Source organism: Corvus moneduloides, chromosome 13, assembly GCF_009650955.1.
Source record: "Corvus moneduloides isolate bCorMon1 chromosome 13, bCorMon1.pri, whole genome shotgun sequence".
Taxonomy (NCBI): domain Eukaryota; kingdom Metazoa; phylum Chordata; class Aves; order Passeriformes; family Corvidae; genus Corvus; species Corvus moneduloides.
Window position 1 is genome coordinate 13,361,588 of NC_045488.1, and position 17,729 is coordinate 13,379,316.

At 41.8% G+C, this 17,729-nt stretch overlaps 1 protein-coding gene across 1 annotated transcript in view; it reads right to left on the minus strand.

Moving 5' to 3' along the window:
• RFX7 (regulatory factor X7) overlaps window positions 1-17,729 on the minus strand; it is a 50,108-nt gene that overhangs the window by 13,982 nt on the left and 18,397 nt on the right. Inside the window, exons 2-4 of the mRNA XM_032122707.1 lie at window positions 13,858-13,891; window positions 6,650-6,732; window positions 5,699-5,821 (exon numbers count right to left, since the gene is read on the minus strand). Of these exons, the coding sequence (XP_031978598.1) occupies window positions 5,699-5,821; window positions 6,650-6,732; window positions 13,858-13,891 (240 nt within the window). The remainder of the gene's footprint in view (window positions 1-5,698; window positions 5,822-6,649; window positions 6,733-13,857; window positions 13,892-17,729) is intronic.

Consider the following 17,729-nt stretch of genomic DNA (forward strand, 5'->3'; position numbering starts at 1 on the left):
ATTCACTTATTTCAGGACATGATAAAGTAGAGACCCTGTTCTAGCCAGAAGCACAACTTGAGTGTGGTAAGGCCTGAAGTCCTGCAGGAATATTTGAAAAGCAGTAGGTAAGAGATGTGTCAGTGTCCAGAGAAAGATTTTGCATATACAACTTCAATTTAATAGACCTTAACAGAACTAAACTTAAAAGATGCCTTCCCAGGGAACCAGCTTTATAGGTGTAACATAAGCACATACTGAGGACCCAGTCCTACCACTGTGACCCTACTGAACCATGAGCGCTGCTTGATTACAGGACCCTATTTAACAGTCCTAAATTAACAGAGATTCCAACTGCTGCTGCAAATGAACGTCATCATGCGACTCAGTATACAACCCGAAGATATAGGGGAATAAAGAAACAAAAAGTAATTATTTTGCCAACTTTACTTATTCTAGTCAAATGGGCACTGTTTTCTGTCTTCAGTTCTCAAAAGCAGCAGGAAGAATTTTGTTTCAGCATCTGAGACATTTAAAAAATACTTGAGGCAGAGAACAAGAACTGTTGATTTTGCTGCAGAAGGTGAATGTTCTGGAAAATCAGAAACATAAAGCAAAGGAGAAAACCAGGACCTGAACTGGAAGTGCTTAAGGCTGCACAAAGACAGCAACTCCCTGCACTGTTTCACGTTGATGTGCTGTGGCCTAAAACGTACCAGTAAAACCTTCTCAGTGAGATTTCCAACAGCCACAGCATCAGCACCAGATAGCAATGACCTCCTTTCCTGTGAGAAATCCTACCAGCAATATACAAAAACAACCTGCCTCTGAAAAGGTGACTGTACATGATCCAGTGTGGTTATCAGCAGGAGAGCAGAAAAACAATGACTTCACACCCCAGAGTTGCCTGCTGCTCTAATCAGGTACATACACACAAACAAACCCCTGGAAACTCAGGCAGATGCAAAGAAAAAGCAGCAGTCTGAAACAGATACTTCATCCCCAGCATCACCTAGTCACAACCTGCATCCAAGGAGGCCAGTCAAAATGTTTTCTCTTCAATCTGTAGCTCTGTAGAAAGCTGTACATATTTCTTGAGATACTTCCATTGCCTTTACTTTCTCACTAAAAACACTAGTTACTACAGAGCAAGTATCTGCTGCTTTTACCCTGGCTGTAGGTTGGTATCCTCCGCTCAGAAAGCGCCACCACAGATGTAATGATTTTGATGATGACCAACGCTCTTTGGTTCTGACACTCCCCTGTAGAGCCTCCCCCCATGTCTTGGGGCCACTCTGTCCAAACCAGGACACGTTGCCTACAACCTGATACACTATGTCAGGCATCAGTCTAGTTTTTATGTGGAACATCAAGAAGCTCTATATCCAATTTATATACCTACACATTTCAATGAATGTCACTCAGAAGCTGGATTCTAGATATGTCCCTCTGAAGTTATTACAAAGGAATTCTCTTCCTGCTTCACTGTATCCTCACAGGAATCACACTGCTTTCTGTGTAAAGATATGCAAATAGATCTCTGTGTGGTTTTTGTCCCTTGCATCTTGCCAGGCCTCCATGGATTCAAACTTTGGTCTGAAAATTCCTGGAAGGTGGGTCTCTGTTGCTTACTGATGCTGATTACAAGACTTTAAGTCTCAAATACCATTCAAAGGAGGACTCTCCAAATTTCTCTGCCACAGTCAGCAGTATCTTTGAAACTCAACAATGTCAGCAAAATAAAAAACCCAAAAGAACAAGCTAGTGAAACACCAGGATTAGGGACCTACCAATCTATTAACTTCAAAGTTAAAATTATTCCCTCCCTAGGAGAAAATAAATAAATAAAAAGGGAATAAAATTATCCATTCCTCAAGTCTAGCACATCTGGTTTAAGACAACCACTTGCCAGCAGCAAAAACATACAGTCTACACGGTCCCCTTGTATCCATAGTGGCAGCTCCTGCAAGCTTGTAATTTCTGAGCCATCAGTATTATAATGGAATTTCAGTTTTCAGACAGATCATCCCACATCACCCCTCCCCCTCCTGGCTTAGCCGAGGACCTCCATGTCCATCTGTGGTCTCTCATTGACTTGACAACACATACCAGGAGTCTCTCCCCTGAAGCTCTTCTCTCTGCTACTTGCACTCTTGGCACATCGCTGAGCCCAGGAGCTGTTTTGCTCTTTGAAGGGTGGGTGGGAGGGAAACAGACCGGGGTGGGGGGGGGGCGCTTGGAGGGAAGGTCTAAGCAGAGACAGGAACGACAACAGACACGCGGACGCTTTGTTCCTTTGTATAGAGCTCCCCTACATGATAAGAAGAAAATGATTTTTTTTTTTTTTTGGTAAGATGTTTGAATTGAATGTACTCCAGACATTAAATACTCTGGCAATGCACCTCAATTAAACCACAAGAAAAAAAAAATTAACCAAAAAGCTGATAAAGACAGGCTATGCAGCCCAGCTTACACAGCTTCCTGGGCAGAAAAAAACAGCATGAATAGCAAATGATTAAGAACCTATTAAATGAAACAAAACAGAGTTCTTGGTTTATCCAATCCCCAAAACAACTGGTCTCCAAAAATGGGTTAGAGCCAAGAACCTTAGAAAGAGGTAGGCTCTCATTAAACTGACAAACAATGCTGGCACATAAATCAGTCCAAATAATCAGGTAGGATGAAAACCAGATGTCTGAAAACCATAAGAGAAATGAAATTGCAGGTGGACTCCCAAGAACAGCAGCAGAGGTGAGAAACAACTGCTTTAGATGGAGTTTGATTGGCTTTCAAAGGAATATATGGATAGTTGCTTATGACATGGGACTAGACTTTGCAACACAAGAGGTCCCATCCTATTCCTATCCGGGAATTTTATATAAAAATACTGGATAAGCACTAACCAACAAGATTAGTATGTACCGTGTGTCCTTTATGTGTTCAACAGACATGGTATACCTATACCTACTGCCCTTTTCTGTGTTAGCTTCTGAATGTTCTTCTAACTTGTTGGTTAATATTCTTAACACTTAGTACATGTAATCTATGCATCAGGTGGCACCAAGTGGCCCAGCAGCCAGTAAAGCAAGGATTAATGATTTACAGACTAAAGGAAAGAGATACAGGATGACTCAAAGACCTCCTAATCCATATTAAGCGTATCAAGTGAATCTTCAGGACACCACACTTAAATATGAATGACTTTCTTCCCTTGCGTCATGGCAGTAAAGTAAGATAAGAGGACTCAAGTGTTTACTGAAGGCTCAACAAACTGTTTTGTGGGCAAATAGGGATTTTGGCTGCGTAAGTACTGCAGGACTGCATTTAGACTTGAAATAATAATTCTCTAAACTCAGCTAAATCTATACATGGCTGTGTGCAGAAGAATGTTTTTTAACAGGGACAAGATATCCAAGTAAAATTGACTTACAAGAAAACATTGAAAGGATCTGATGGGAAGCAGCACCCATTCACTGCAGACTGGATAACATGCTGGGCACTTCCCCTTAAGCTCCCACACTTTCCAGCCTGTATTCCCACATAACTCCCAGAGGAAACTGACAGAACTGTGAGCACCCAACAGAAACCCAGCTTCTTACAGCTCAATGTATTCTGTCAGTACAAGCAGCATCACAGCACCAACAAGAGGTGAACCAGCTCTCATCTACCCCCTTTCTAAAATTCAGCTGCAAGCTCTCAGCCTTCCCAAGTGCTACTGCCTTATACTGTGATGCATTTTTAAGTTATTTTATCCCTTTCAAAAGAAAGATGAATCCACTCACTTTTATCCAGTTAGAGAGATGAATTCACACTTAAATTGAAGAGCAACAAAACAGAAAGAAGAGTTGCTGTACGGAATAAGCCCAGTGAGAAGAGGCTACTGAAATGTGGAGGAGCTGAAAATACTATCAACACTTGCCAAAGGTGAACCTGTGTGGAGTGCAAGCTTCTGTCTTTCCCTCTTCATAAAAAAACCCAAACCATATGAAAGGTGATGCAGAAGGCCAGTAGTTTTGCAAAATTTATTTCGACCAAAATATACAGCAGGAATGAAGATGCTGGTATGATGCAGCACTCTTCTGAAGCCTTGCACTTTTGATTTACACATGCAGAGTGCATAAGCTTACTCACTGTGAGCTCATGCAACATCCATCTCTGCACACAGAAGAGAGAAATGGTAACTGGTTAATATAACAGAAATGAATTTTGAGAGGTCTTAGCACCCTGAGGTAAAGAAAAAGGACTTATCAAAACTAACTCACATATTTATATGCCTGTTCCCCACATCCCACTCCAAGACTACTTCTCCTTTGGTGTGTAAGAATAGCTCATGAAAATATTCAAAGAAACTGAATGTTTTAAAAACAGAACAGAAGCTTTCAAAGGAGAACAGATTCCAAACATTTGATATTTTCCTGAATATTTGCTTACCACCCTTATTTTGTTAGGGAAAAAAATACAATACACAAATACTTGATGCAGCTACATACAAAGCCATCCAAATTTCACACTCCGCAATCTGTAGATGATGATATTTCCGGGCATCTGCAGCTTGGCACAGCATGGAAGCCAAGCAGATTTGTTGCTGAAGCAGGCCATAAATTATTTAATAAGAAATATATTTAAGAATAAGGCTCCCATCTCTCTCCCGCACAGCAGCTGCCGCTGTTGCTGTGTCTGTGCGAGCGGCTGCTGCTCAGGGATTGGCCACCCCGGCACGTCTGTGCCATTGGCTGCACTGCCAGGCTGCGTCACCGCTCCCGGCCGTGGCAGGAGCTCAGAAATAGGTGTGTGCATGTTTATCAACCCCAGGCAAGCCAATGCCATCATGCTTCAGCTCAATCAGAGTAAAACACTTCAGCAGAGAGAGTTAATTAAAACGAGGTATTTGCAGAAGGCAACCCTGCAATAACAATTACTATGGGGTGAATCCTGTAGGCACTTAGGAGGTGAAGGGATTCAGCTCCCTGCAAATTACTGTAATCGTTCAGATTATGGAAATACTCATACTAGATCATAAATCTGTTACTCATCTTCAGGCAACTGGGCTGAGGATGATTATTTCTTTCCCCCTCCCCCACAGGGTACATTCTGTAAATGAATTCAAATCCAGCTTTCATCAGACAGCTCCCTCTCCCTTGCTTCTAATTGCTTTCTCATTACACGGTAGCTTTGAGACTTGACAACATAGACTCACAGTGGCCTTGGTTACTGGTTTCATACATATTCAGATACATTGTGCCTCTGTAGAAATCAGGCTTGCTGCAGGAAGGCCCAATATTTATGCATTATTCTGGAAAGAAAGGTGTGATGGGCAAGATTGTACATGCAAAATAGCTGCATCTATAGGGAACAATTCAACCCCTCACCCTTGTTAAGGCAGTCATATACGTATGCAAACAAGCAGACCAACACATATTGTAAGATAGTAACCGATGCTTTTTAACTGTGACACTGCCCACAAAACCAATATTCATACAGATATTTACTTGTTAAGAAGTACTTCCTTCAGCAATTGTACATGTAATGCACAATTTAAACACCACAGTCTTATCTCCAGAGGCAGTAGTAATGAATATAGTTTGCCACAGAGCAGCTACCGTATTCTCAGGTACAGCAGCATGGTCCATCAGGCTGCGTCCACGCACACCAGTGGGGTACCTGCAGAGTCAGTGTCACACAACGCTGCACTGGCTAAAGTCCTATGTATGGCACTCACTTGTATTCATCATAAACCTCCTGCTTGGGAAGGGATGTCTCGGGGTGCTCTTCCAGGGTGTTGCGTATCCACGAGAAGGCATGCATCTGCTGGGCACGGCTGGACGACATGGAGATCTGATCACTGGGGAGAGAACGAGAAGTGCTGATGAAGACATGGCTCTACAGCTCCTCCTCACTTACAAGACTTAATAACTGTCTGCCCACACAGATGGAGAGACACCAGAGACAAAGAGGGCCTGCACCTCCTGCATTTACCTATTCCTTGAGCCATGGGCAGCAGTTTCTCCCTCTTTCATCCACAGTTTAACAAAGAGACTCCATGCTCCACTTCTTGACTGATACACAGCTCCCAGTACACAGTGACAGGTAAGAGTTCTACCTCCCCTCTTAAATTTATTATTCCTTACTGGCCACCTCTAAGCTTCTGCCCACTTAGTTTGCCAGCTGTCCTCTGGAATCACCCAGTTTTCCCAGGAGATATTCAATGTGCTTCCTATAGGCACCTGCCTGCCGATAACCATCCTACCAGGAACACGTTTATTTTGTGACACTGATCTGCAGGTTGGTTTTCTAGAACTTCCTTTAGTCAAACAAGCATTACCAGAAATACCATCAGTTTTTTCTTTCACCCACCATCACATTTGTGTTGCTATTTTATGACTTCATACATAAACAGTGAAGGAACAATTACACTTACACTGTGAAACACTTTCTCTGATGACTCTTGCATTTTAGGAGATTTATAATTACACCTTTTCATGCAATAAAATAACCTAAAGTTTTAAAAAAACCCCAACACCTGATCTTCAGGAAAACAAGAGTACTTAATGTTTAATAAAGGTTGCTTCTGCTACCAACGTCATGTGAATGACTCCTCAGCAGTTAAGTGCCACAGGAAGTAAAGCAACTCTTCAGTACTAGCTGCTCACCCTTCCACTCACACACATACCTTTTGTCTCCATTGTTGGGACCCGAAGGCAGCTGAAGGTAGAGGTAGAGTTTCTCTAGATCTGTAAACTTCTCAACTTCTTGCTAGATAAGGTGTTTTGGTTTGGAAAAAACAAAAGGTGGAGAGAGGCAGGGGAGAAAAAAGCAAATAAGAATAGTTGAGCTTGACAGCTAAAAACTGTCATCTGACAAGTGTATTCCTAAATAATGTAATTTCAAACAAGAATATATTTACTTACATGAAAGAACATGACTGTGAGCACTATGTGACTAGAAATGTGATTTCCTATTTTATTTACACATCATCACACACCAGAAAGCACTTGTTACAATTACAAAATTCACATGCAATAAAAGTAGAATCTGAAAAAATGTCAACAACGGATCACTTCTGTAACCATACATGTAACACGAAAACTTGGTCTTGTCAGAGCACACATGAAGCACCTCTGAGAATCCAGCTATGATGTAACAACATGGAATACCAGACCTGACACAGTGATCCACTATATTTACTAATAGTTAAGTGTCACAGGCTTTAATGAAGTCATTTTAAAACCTATCTATATACACATGTATTTCTTTGTTTCCTCTGGAAATCAGTTATTTGAAACTGTTAGTGCACACAAGCCCTTCAGTTAACATCCATCTCAGTGGTGCCAGAGTCCTCCAGAGGACACCAGCTGAGGATCAGACATGAGGGGCAGTTTTACCCAGTGTACGCAGCCAGTGATTGCTACACAGAGACCAGCTTTTGGTCATTTGAAACCAGCTACATGGACTTAGAAATAGAAGGAAAATCAGTTGAGGTAAGATGCTCAGGGCTTGCTTGGCAGCAGTGCAAGGAAAGCCATGCAGCAGGGAGCACAGGGGGTTTCCTTCGGGAAGATGCTACAGAAGCAGTGCCCAAGGCGGTGCACCATCAGTAGAGTTGGAGACTCACATGATCCTTTTTTAAGTCAGAATGCAGCTTCTGGATTACTGCTAATTCTCTTTGTCTTTACTGGTGTCTTACTGCCAATGTAACATTTTCCAGAAGGAAGAGAAAAGAGGAGGGACCAACATGGAGTGGCTCACTTCAGCAGAATGGAGTGGGGAAACTAAAAACATAAACTTCACTTTAAACTGGGGCTCCCTACCAGACCCAGTCATGTCCAGACCAACCTTACTGGGACAAAACTGACAACAGTACCAGAAAGAGGAGGTCCCACTTCCTCCTCCCTAACCCCAGACCCTGGGAAAGGACTGGTGGGACACAGTATCCAGGGAAGGATGCTGGGAGAGCGCAGGGCCTCAATAATCCCGGCGAGCAAACCACACTGCAGAACTGCTGCACAGAATGGGGCCACCAGCGATGCAACAGACCTTCCCAGAGCCAAGAGAAACACTTCCAGCAGCACACAGGTAACAGACACTGGATGTGCTGCTTTTATAAGCTGCATCAAACCACACCATTTGGTTGGGGTTTTTTCCTCAAACTCCTGAAATTTGCTGACACCAATTTCTGTGTGGCTCTGCAGCAGCTTACACCGCAGTGGTACTCAGACCACCAAGTATCCAGAGAGGTATTTCTTAATAATGGGTGCATTTTGTCAAATTCTCTGTTCTTCCTTTCCTGTATGAATCACAGCATTTAAACTGGTGGGTGTTACTTTAGCAAGCCCATTACTGCAAAGTCAATGTTCTCCAAAGAAAGAATTTACAGAAAATTAGTAATTTTTGAGAAGACAGAAATTTAACAAGAAAATTTTTACTTCATTATTAGACATTCTCTTGTCCAAGGAACTTAGCTCTTTTTGTTTTAAATGGCAAAAGCCCAAGCAGCACACCAAAGGGCACTCTCTGGGTAGGATTACCTTGCATGGTAAGCACTAATCCACGAGACAAAAGCATCCCAGGCAAAATAATTCCTGCCCCCCTCCCCCCCCACCCCCGCCCCATGACTCCAACACTGAAGTGGAAGACAAGTTCTCCCTTCCAAATCTAATGTGCCCGAGCACAACACAGAAGGCAAGGGTTTAGAAGAAATATTAAACCTTTTATCAAAATACACTGCAGTAGTCTCAGTGCCCACCGCAGTTGAAGCCATTTCTGTGTCATGGCAGGAGGAAGGGGCTGCGTGAAGGGCCCTGTCTGAGCCACTCTACTACACAGGTCCCACCTGTCAACCCCCCTAATTAAAGAAAAACAAAACTTCAAAAACCCCCAACAAAAAGGGAAAGATTTGACTGGGATTATGTTAGCAGAACCTTTTTCAAAGGATGTGAGTGAGCCAGTGACTCTCCCATGAGCAAAACTGCATCCCTACAGATGAGGTGGCTGAGGATTATGGCTTCCTCACATCTTTAGCAGAGGCAGCTGGAGAGTGATGCTATCTCACTGTTTGCACTCACACCCCACTCCTTTCCATGCCTGGCCCTAGGCAGCACTTTCTGCACAAGTCCTTCAGCTTTCAGTAACAGTAGCAGAGAAGCCCTGGGAAGGCAGGACCTCCTCAGAACAGGAGAGTTAAGAGAAGTCACAGGCAGTTCACAGAGGTAATCCTACCTGGGTGATAATTAGATAAACCTAAGCTTATTAGATGAGACTGAATCTATTTAGAGAAAATCATCTTAAAACTGAAGAAGTGGCAGCAAGGAGATGGAGTGTGACAGTCAGTGCAAGTACATTCAGGAAACACTGCATTTTGTTTAGTTAAAATTTGTTAAACGTTGTTTTGTTTAGGCTGTTTTCTCTACACATTTCTGAAACCCTCAAAACTTGGTTAGTCTTGTTAAGTACAGTTTCTTCTTCAATCTCAGCTGACATCCACCAGTTCTCAATGCTAAAGGTCTGGTGAATTCAGTAGTAACTGCAGTTACTGTTACTGCAATTGTTCAAAGCATCAAAACTTTCCAATTTTTTAATGTAATCAGAATCACAGAATTTGGGAAATTGGAGGAACACTTCAGCTGGCCTACTAACTGACCAAGAAAAAGGTTCATTCATTCTGAGCTTTTCTTTGTGCTAGGTTGCATGCATGTGGAAATAAATAAAAAGAAACAACAACACAAAATATACTATAAATTCCCTCCCCAATCTCCAAATAGGTCAATAGAGTGGAAAAAATAGGTCATTAGAGTGGAAGAGGGTCACAGCATCAAAAGGAAGAACGTGATGCTGGCACCATCTTGGACAAACTCCCCTTTGTTCAGCCCGTTGAAGTTTATGCTACTGTTCTAAAAACCACAGAGCCTGTGCAACGTCTGGGGAAACCTTTTCTGCTACTTAAAAGGATCTAAGTAAAAATCCTGCTTGAAGTATCCTGACCTTAATTGACAGGTTCTATCACATCAGATGAAGACGGTCTAATTCTCCAAAGGCTACTTATAAATCATATTTCTTGAAGTTGCATTAGAAAAATGCACAAGCATGCTAAACTGCTTGCAGGACTGAGGTATAAAGCCAGCACAAAGCATCGCCTCTGGTACTCTTGCTCTTCACATGTTACCTTTATCTCCTGCAACTGCAACCATATAAAACAAAGGAAGATTCAATGAAGATGGGGAGAAGGCAGTGCTCATACTGATTTTCCCAACTTGGCTTCAATGTAGCCAAAAATCTATCAAGTACTCAAAATATCTCAGTGATCTTATATTCTGAGACAGAAAAACTAAGAACAAGGAATTAGAAACCTCAAGTCACAGCTAAGCAAAGACTTTCAGTAACATATAAAGGAACAGAAATATCTACTATTTCTGTTTTGACAGTTACCAAATATAGATAGGTAACTACAGAAATGCTTAAAATAAGCAGCAAACAAATTAAACCACAAATCAATGGCCACACAGATCTGCTCCAAATGAATGTCCTTTTGCTGCCTAAGACTGACATAGAACAAGATTTTCATAGAAACAGATGCAACTTTCTTTTTCCTTCTAACAGGCATTTTGATTGAGCTAAATAAACACCTGTGAAATAAACCAGGATGACCAAAATGTTGTGGGGTAGGGGTTTTTTTAATGAAAATACCAGGTTTTGATATCTGTTTCCATTCTGGGAGACACTAACTTGCCACTGCAGGTTTCCACAGCACAAAGAGACAAAGACCTATTCAGCGTAGAATGAGGTTAAGGACTTCATCTGTGTTTCAGGAAACAGAATTTATTCATGTTTCTGCTTGAACCAGAGAACCTAGAGATTTGAACATGAGTCCCCAAAATCAACTAATATCTTTCAGGTTTCCTGACCTTGGTGGATTGGTTCTCTCCTTGTTTTCTCTGACTGCTCATCTACTGTCAGGTCACAAACATTAGTCAAGCTTCATTTTAAAGTTGTCAAAAGGGATTACCATAGGACAACTCCTATGTTGACAAGAAAATAAGCATGTGCTTTTTCTGGATTGTTTACCTAGTCAGGCCAAACTTTAAATAAGATAGAGGAAGAATATACTAAGGAACAGTCAGAAGACCTGCAACTTCTGTAATGTACACAGTGCAAATGTCATTCAAATTTGAACTATTTCAAATGTCCATAATGAAAGCAGAATTACAGGTTATTTCTGCCCTCGAGTTTGGGTAAGGAGAGCTGAAGGCCAGGGGGACTCTGCAAGCTTTACACAAGACTACTGTTTTAGAGAGCATGGACTGCTCTATTTCTTTCCACATTTTGAGTATTTATAGTTACACTCTAATCAAAGTAAAAAAGGCTGTGCCAATGGCAATGTAACCTGCACCTATGGGCGGAAAGGCCCTAAAATTTGTCATACTTCAGCAGAACAAACATCTATTATTTAACAACTAGAACTAAAAATAGCGAAGTAGTCAAGCAATCATCTCCCCACTCTATGAATAGAGAAACAAAAAGCAAAGGTTAAATAAGTTACTCTAGGTCAGATGGCTTGTCTGAAATATTACCAAGACAGAAAATAACTAATACTGTAAACACCCTTTTATTCTAGAAAGCATCTAACAAACACATTCGATATGCTTTATCTGAGCAGAAGCAGGAACATATTTCAGGTGCTAAACATTCCAAACAAGCCCTAAAAATACATGGCAGCTTTCTTCTGACAGTGCCCAAGCATAGCTGCCAAGGCTTCATAGAGCTTCTGCCTGTCTCCTGTAGGGCCCAACAGACAAGTGGCACCTTTGCTGCCACAGGACCGATGGACGCTGACCCAACACACCCTGCACCACCAGCAGCTCTGGTTTCCATGGCCATCGATCCAGCACTCTCACACCAGCACTGACCTCTTTCCAGAGGACTAAGGAAAGAAACCTTGGCCTTCTTGCTGAGTGATTATATGGAGCAGCCCAGTCTAAAAATCGGGTTCAAAAGTTCACTTAGTATGTGGCTACAAATATAACAAGCAAAGTCTTAAGAGAATCTACTGCTAGACATGTTTACTACAGTTAAAAAGATGTTATAATGAATTTTTAATGACTGTTTACACCACAATTCTTGCTAATTATCTTTTTTGGATTGCACAGTATACAATGATTTTCTTATGATCTCCTAGAAACTGACAGTATGTCGGAATGTGAGTGGTGCAGTGTAACAAGTGAAAGGCAGGTAACTCTAGACTCTTGTATGAGCAGTTGCAGTCCCAGTGCCCTTGCACTGGCTGCTTTCCACAGCCCTCTGCTATGGGCGACCTCCACAACAGACTGTTGCCACCAACCTCTGTTTCTTCCTAGTTCTCTCCTTGCTGAACTGTGTTGAACTTGGCAGCCTACAAACATTTGTGTGTGGCTCTGCACATGGGGGCTGTGACTGGTGCTACCAAAAGAGGGATTCAGAGCTACACAGCCACAGCTTTTCAGTTCAACGTGCTTTTAGATTCTGTCTTGCAGCTCGCAGCTTTCCAAAGCACCTAAAAACACAGAAACCATTTTGCTAGAATTCAGCTAAATTTTGATTTCGTCAAACTATTCTGATCTTGGATTTTTCTTTTTTAAACTACCTGAACAGCATTAGATCTACCTTTGCTAACCTAGAGTGGCTTTTCCACTGTTGACACGACTCCTCTGAACTCATCAGCAGGACAGACAAGGAGGCATCTGGAACAGAAAATTAGATCATCAGGACACTGCTGCTCTGTTCCAAGTCAAGCCATGGAGACGGCTTTGTGTCCAAGACTTCTCTGTCAATCCAATGGATGAGACCTACCCAGTACCCTCACACAAACTGATAATCCCTACCTCAGTACATAAAGTCCATAAATCTGCATAATTTAATGCAAAAATAGTCCTAGTGTAATTCCATTTTCTTAAAACAGACTGACAAAAGCAGATGACTGGTTAATCTCCTATTTATTTACTCCCTCTCCAATGCTACTTAGAAACACCTACACCAACTCCCATCTTTTTTCTACAGAAATACCTGGTGTTAAAAGTTTTACAAATGCACTGAAGACTCACATACAAAACAGTTAAGATCTTAAGGCACCTGCTTGGTGTTCACAAATGTCAATGAGGAATAAAGTTGAAAAAAATTACATTCTGCATCCCTATTTACATTGGGTGCATCCAAGAACTTTTAAACAGAGGTTAAATGGGGTCCAAAGTTTGTTTGCAACACAATACAGCTTTAAATCTTATACAACAATAAATTAAGACATTTTAAGGCAAGAGAATTCAGTACTGTCTGAATTAGCCTTTGATAATGTGACTTTGAGGAGTACTCTTAGTTAACTCAGCCATACTATTTGATAGTATCCAGGTGGTTGTCTATCACACTTTTTTATCTTATCCACTGGTACTTCTGGATGAAGTGCTGAAGGCAGAAAGTCAGGATAAGCAGTCCCTTCCAGTCCCAAGATTTATAAACTCCAGACTCTGATTTAAAGAAACTCGCAACCTGCTCACTATTAAAACCAAATAAAACCTCTTTGTGAACTAGTGCTTCCCAAAAATAATCTCTTATCACTGCCTAGATCCTGTTATTTTAATGCACAAATGAAGATGATGTTTTTGCAATCCAAGGGCCTTTCCCCTCTTCAAAAAACGATCTCTCTGCCCTAAGCAGCACAGCAGAGTTAACAGGACCTGTAGTGTTGCACATTTCTGGGAAGGTACCTGAGATGGTAACTAATTTTGATCACATTTAGTGGTAGTACCTTGAAGTACTGTTAAGGAAAGGTTTCATAATAGCTGTCAGTCTCCAGAGTCATCTATTTTGGTCCTGCAGCTCATTAAATATTGAAAAGCATTCTGGAGTTGTACTTACCAAAATGCAGTCCACTTTAGATTGTACAGTTTTGCTAGATGTGAGGGAAGAAAGAGAGAAAAGAAATACTGAATTAGTCTAAAATCAATGACAAAACCATTACATATTAGAATTTCTATCACTGCACTACAGGCTTTATATCTTGCTCTGAAATATCCTGCTAGTCTACAGAATAATACTCAGTCAGCTATTTTTACATATAATGTCACCCAAACATAACTATTAGAATTCTTGCTGTTCTGTTCTTTTACATAAGAACTGTATTTTTTTAATGAAATACCATTGCAACTGGGAGCTATTATCTCAAAGTGATATCCATCCTGGATGCATTGCAACATTTTTATTGTAGCTCTTACACAATTCAAATGCATTTGACTTGTTTATCCGTAAACACAATTAACATCCCCCTCTCCCCATATTACAGTAAATCCCACCACTTCAAGGCACTTATTTCTAGCTTTCCAAAGAGCTGCTACAAGGCACACAACTATTATTCCACTGTTAACTTTGGAGTTTTCCAAGTTAATCTCTCTACCTTCCAGTTGGCTTTTTAAGATGACACTGGGTGAGGACTGAATTGAAATGTGCCATGAATGACCTCAGTGCATGTGCCAAGGTGGGCAATCAGTATGGAACTTATTATACTTCCTATATCCACACCCATAAGCAGCTTTTGTGCTTCTTAAGGGTGCTGTACTTCACATGCTTGGTCTGACAGCATTAGTTGAAGGCATTTTATCACTGCTCTGAAGGGGAGCAGGAGGTTTCCCATACAGAAAACCCCAGTCTGAACACCTGAACACTGAACAAGCATCAACCAACCATCTTTTTGAGTTCAGAGAGCAATTCTTTTCCTAGTGAAATAAAACATAATTCAATCTCCTCACACAACAAAACATCTCATGGAAGTTATTTTACTTCTGTATGGATGCTATCACATACAAAGCTAGACTAAGGCAGCTGATGGATCTACTAAAACTGTAAGAAACAAGCAAAACAAACGCCTCTAGTGTCTGGTGATGATAGGAACCAGCATCTACTGTTGCATTAAATGCTCAGAGGCAGGAGTTTGGTTGTCCTGCTTGTTACATGACTTCCATTTTGGAACAAGACAGTCTAAAAATCTGGTTTGTAGAGGCTGCTAATAGTGATGCCCCTTCCCATACAAGAACTGCTCATGTTAGAGTGACAGAATACAGTAAAATATTTCAACAGGTAAAAATATTTTACAAGTTCACTGAAGTAGATACGTCAGCAGACATCCCCTCCAGCTGACTTTGTGTAGGAGAAGCCATCAGGTGGGTAGACACTCAGAACACCAAAGAGACAGTAAAGCAGAGCTGCTGGGGATTTTTAAGAACAGGGAATACTAAGGATGGTAAAATGGAAGCTTTGCCTTGCCTTGGAAAAGATGCTCACATATACTGTAGCAACTGAAGAAGGGAACCTAAATGTCATTTCACTCATCAAAAACCACCGTTTTACCAGAAAAGTCAAAGGACACCAAGCACAGAAATCTGCTGCTGCTGAACTTTGCCAGGGTGTGTCTGACCCAAAGCTGACCAAATTCATGGGGACACAGCTGCTCCAGCAGCACTTCTTCACCCCAGACTCCACCTATTCACTGCCTCCAACCCCTAGCACGGTCCCACAGTCCCCATGCTGCTACAGATCAACAGCCTCTCCTACAAAGCAGCAGGCAACAAGAATCAGGCCTGTGTACTCATTCTTCTACCTAAACCTCTTCTACAGCTTCACATGACAGCTTATGCAGAAAGAGTGCATAAAGGACAAGGGGATGCAGGGTAAAGACATAGCAAACTTAGCCCAAATACAGCCTCTACAGACTTGCAGACAACACCATGAACTGGGCTTTTCAGGAGAGCACACTCCAGCCAGCACAGCTTCCCTTCTGCCAAAGTGAGCATCAGGATGCCTACTTGCATTAACATTTTCTTCTTGCAAAGAGAAAGAGGCAAGTTGCCAGAAGGCAGCTGGACAGGAGATCCCTAGAGCTGTCCTTTTATCTCCAAATATCAGTCTGAGTCAGGAAATATAAACTCTCAAATTTAGTTCAGGCTCTTCCAGCTGTGATCTCTGCTCCTACAGCACTGATCAACAGTGTTGAGAAGCTGCAGCAGAGGAGCAATAATAGGGCCAGTAAGTACAGCTTCGCTATGTTTCCTTTTCGTCAACTGGTGGCACGAAAAGGACAGTCAAGTTCATGTCCTCCAATCTGCAAGCAGATATTGTGACATTTTAAAAGGGAAAGGTCCCACTGCTTCAGCAGGGATAAGTGTGATCTCTATTTAAAAAGCAATTTTTTTCATCTCCTGCTCCATGCTCTCGAGTATACTGGGAGGACATAATTAAAATCTATTAGTGGTAAACTGAGGTTTCTTGCTTCCTAACTAGAGCACAGGTTAACATTGTTTCATTTTATTAAGCTTGTGCCTAACGATTAAAATGCCTCTTATTTCCCTTCCAGTGGAGGTGATCCACATCAAAATCAAGCAGTGGCAACTCTGAGGAATGAGCCCTTTGACTGGGATGGTACTGGGACAGTGACCTTCTCATGGTCCTGAGCACTGTACAGAAACACTCCATTTGGTGACACTGCAGGACATCATATCAGGAGATAAAAGGACAAGTGATAAAGGTGGGAAGGGGACAGCCATCCCAGATTATACCTGCCACCTTTGTTTATTTTGCCCTGCTTCTTCTTCACTAATAGGACATACATGCTTTGAAAGCTGAAGTTTCATTTACAAGTAAGTCTGCTTCTGTCTCTGTCAAGTGCATCCCTTACCTAATTACTACTGCAATTACAGTGCCTGCAACCAGCAATCCTAACAACCAGGCTGAATCAGGCCCTACACAGAGCCATTTCTAACATCTAGAGGCCATTACCCACATGCTTTGCTGTAAGCCTAGGAGTAGCTGCAGGAGAGTAGCAGGAATGATGTTCTTTTCTAATGAAAATAACCATTTGAATCTATTCAGAACCTGAGCCCATTGGAAACTCACAAACTGCACCTTAAGCCCACAGCCAGCATTGCTCCTCCTGAAGCTGCTCCTGGGGGCTCATTGAGATTCACCCCCATCTAGAAGTGCAGCTGGTGTTACTCTCTCTTATGTAGCTCTTCATGATGACAGTCTCCCTCCAGTTAAACTAGTTCACTTACTTGATACAAAACTTAATTCAGGCTACCTCATGCAGTTTTATCCAGGACAAGATTTATGATTCTGGGGGTAGCTGTCTCTTGTGAGTAGTAACAAAGGTGGCTGCTTTTACAGCTGCCTTGAATTTACCAACTTGTGCCCAATGACGCAACACAAGAACCTTGGAGCATAGAATTTTATATCAAAACCTTGTATGTGCCCCTCTCCAACCAAAAATTAGAGATGCTATCACAACAATGATACATTTATTCAGTGGGTACCATCCTATTGACTGTTTCAAAGTCAAGGCACACTGAGTGTGCCTTGTTGTACTGTCTACAGCAACGGTCCTCAAAAAATGTCAATTCTGCTCCAAACACCACCAGTGTGAATCAATCTGGTCACCTTTGGTCACCTCTAGTCACCGACCCATCAGCCACTCAAAAACATGCACCCCACTTCTACTAATTAGTAAAACAGCAGAGAAAGGAGGTTTCTTAGGCTGCGCTCGAAAAAGCCACGCAGGGCAGCTCCCTGCAAAAGCTGCGGAGTTTTATGGAGAACCCCAGACCTACAACTTCCCAGGGAACATGTGTTGGCTGCTTTGGGTCTGCAGAAAAAGCCTTACAGGAAAGGCTCCAGCCCACCTTAAAAGCCTCAGCTTTTGACTTTTAGGACCAAGACCTTTGAAGGATTCTTGAAGGTAACTT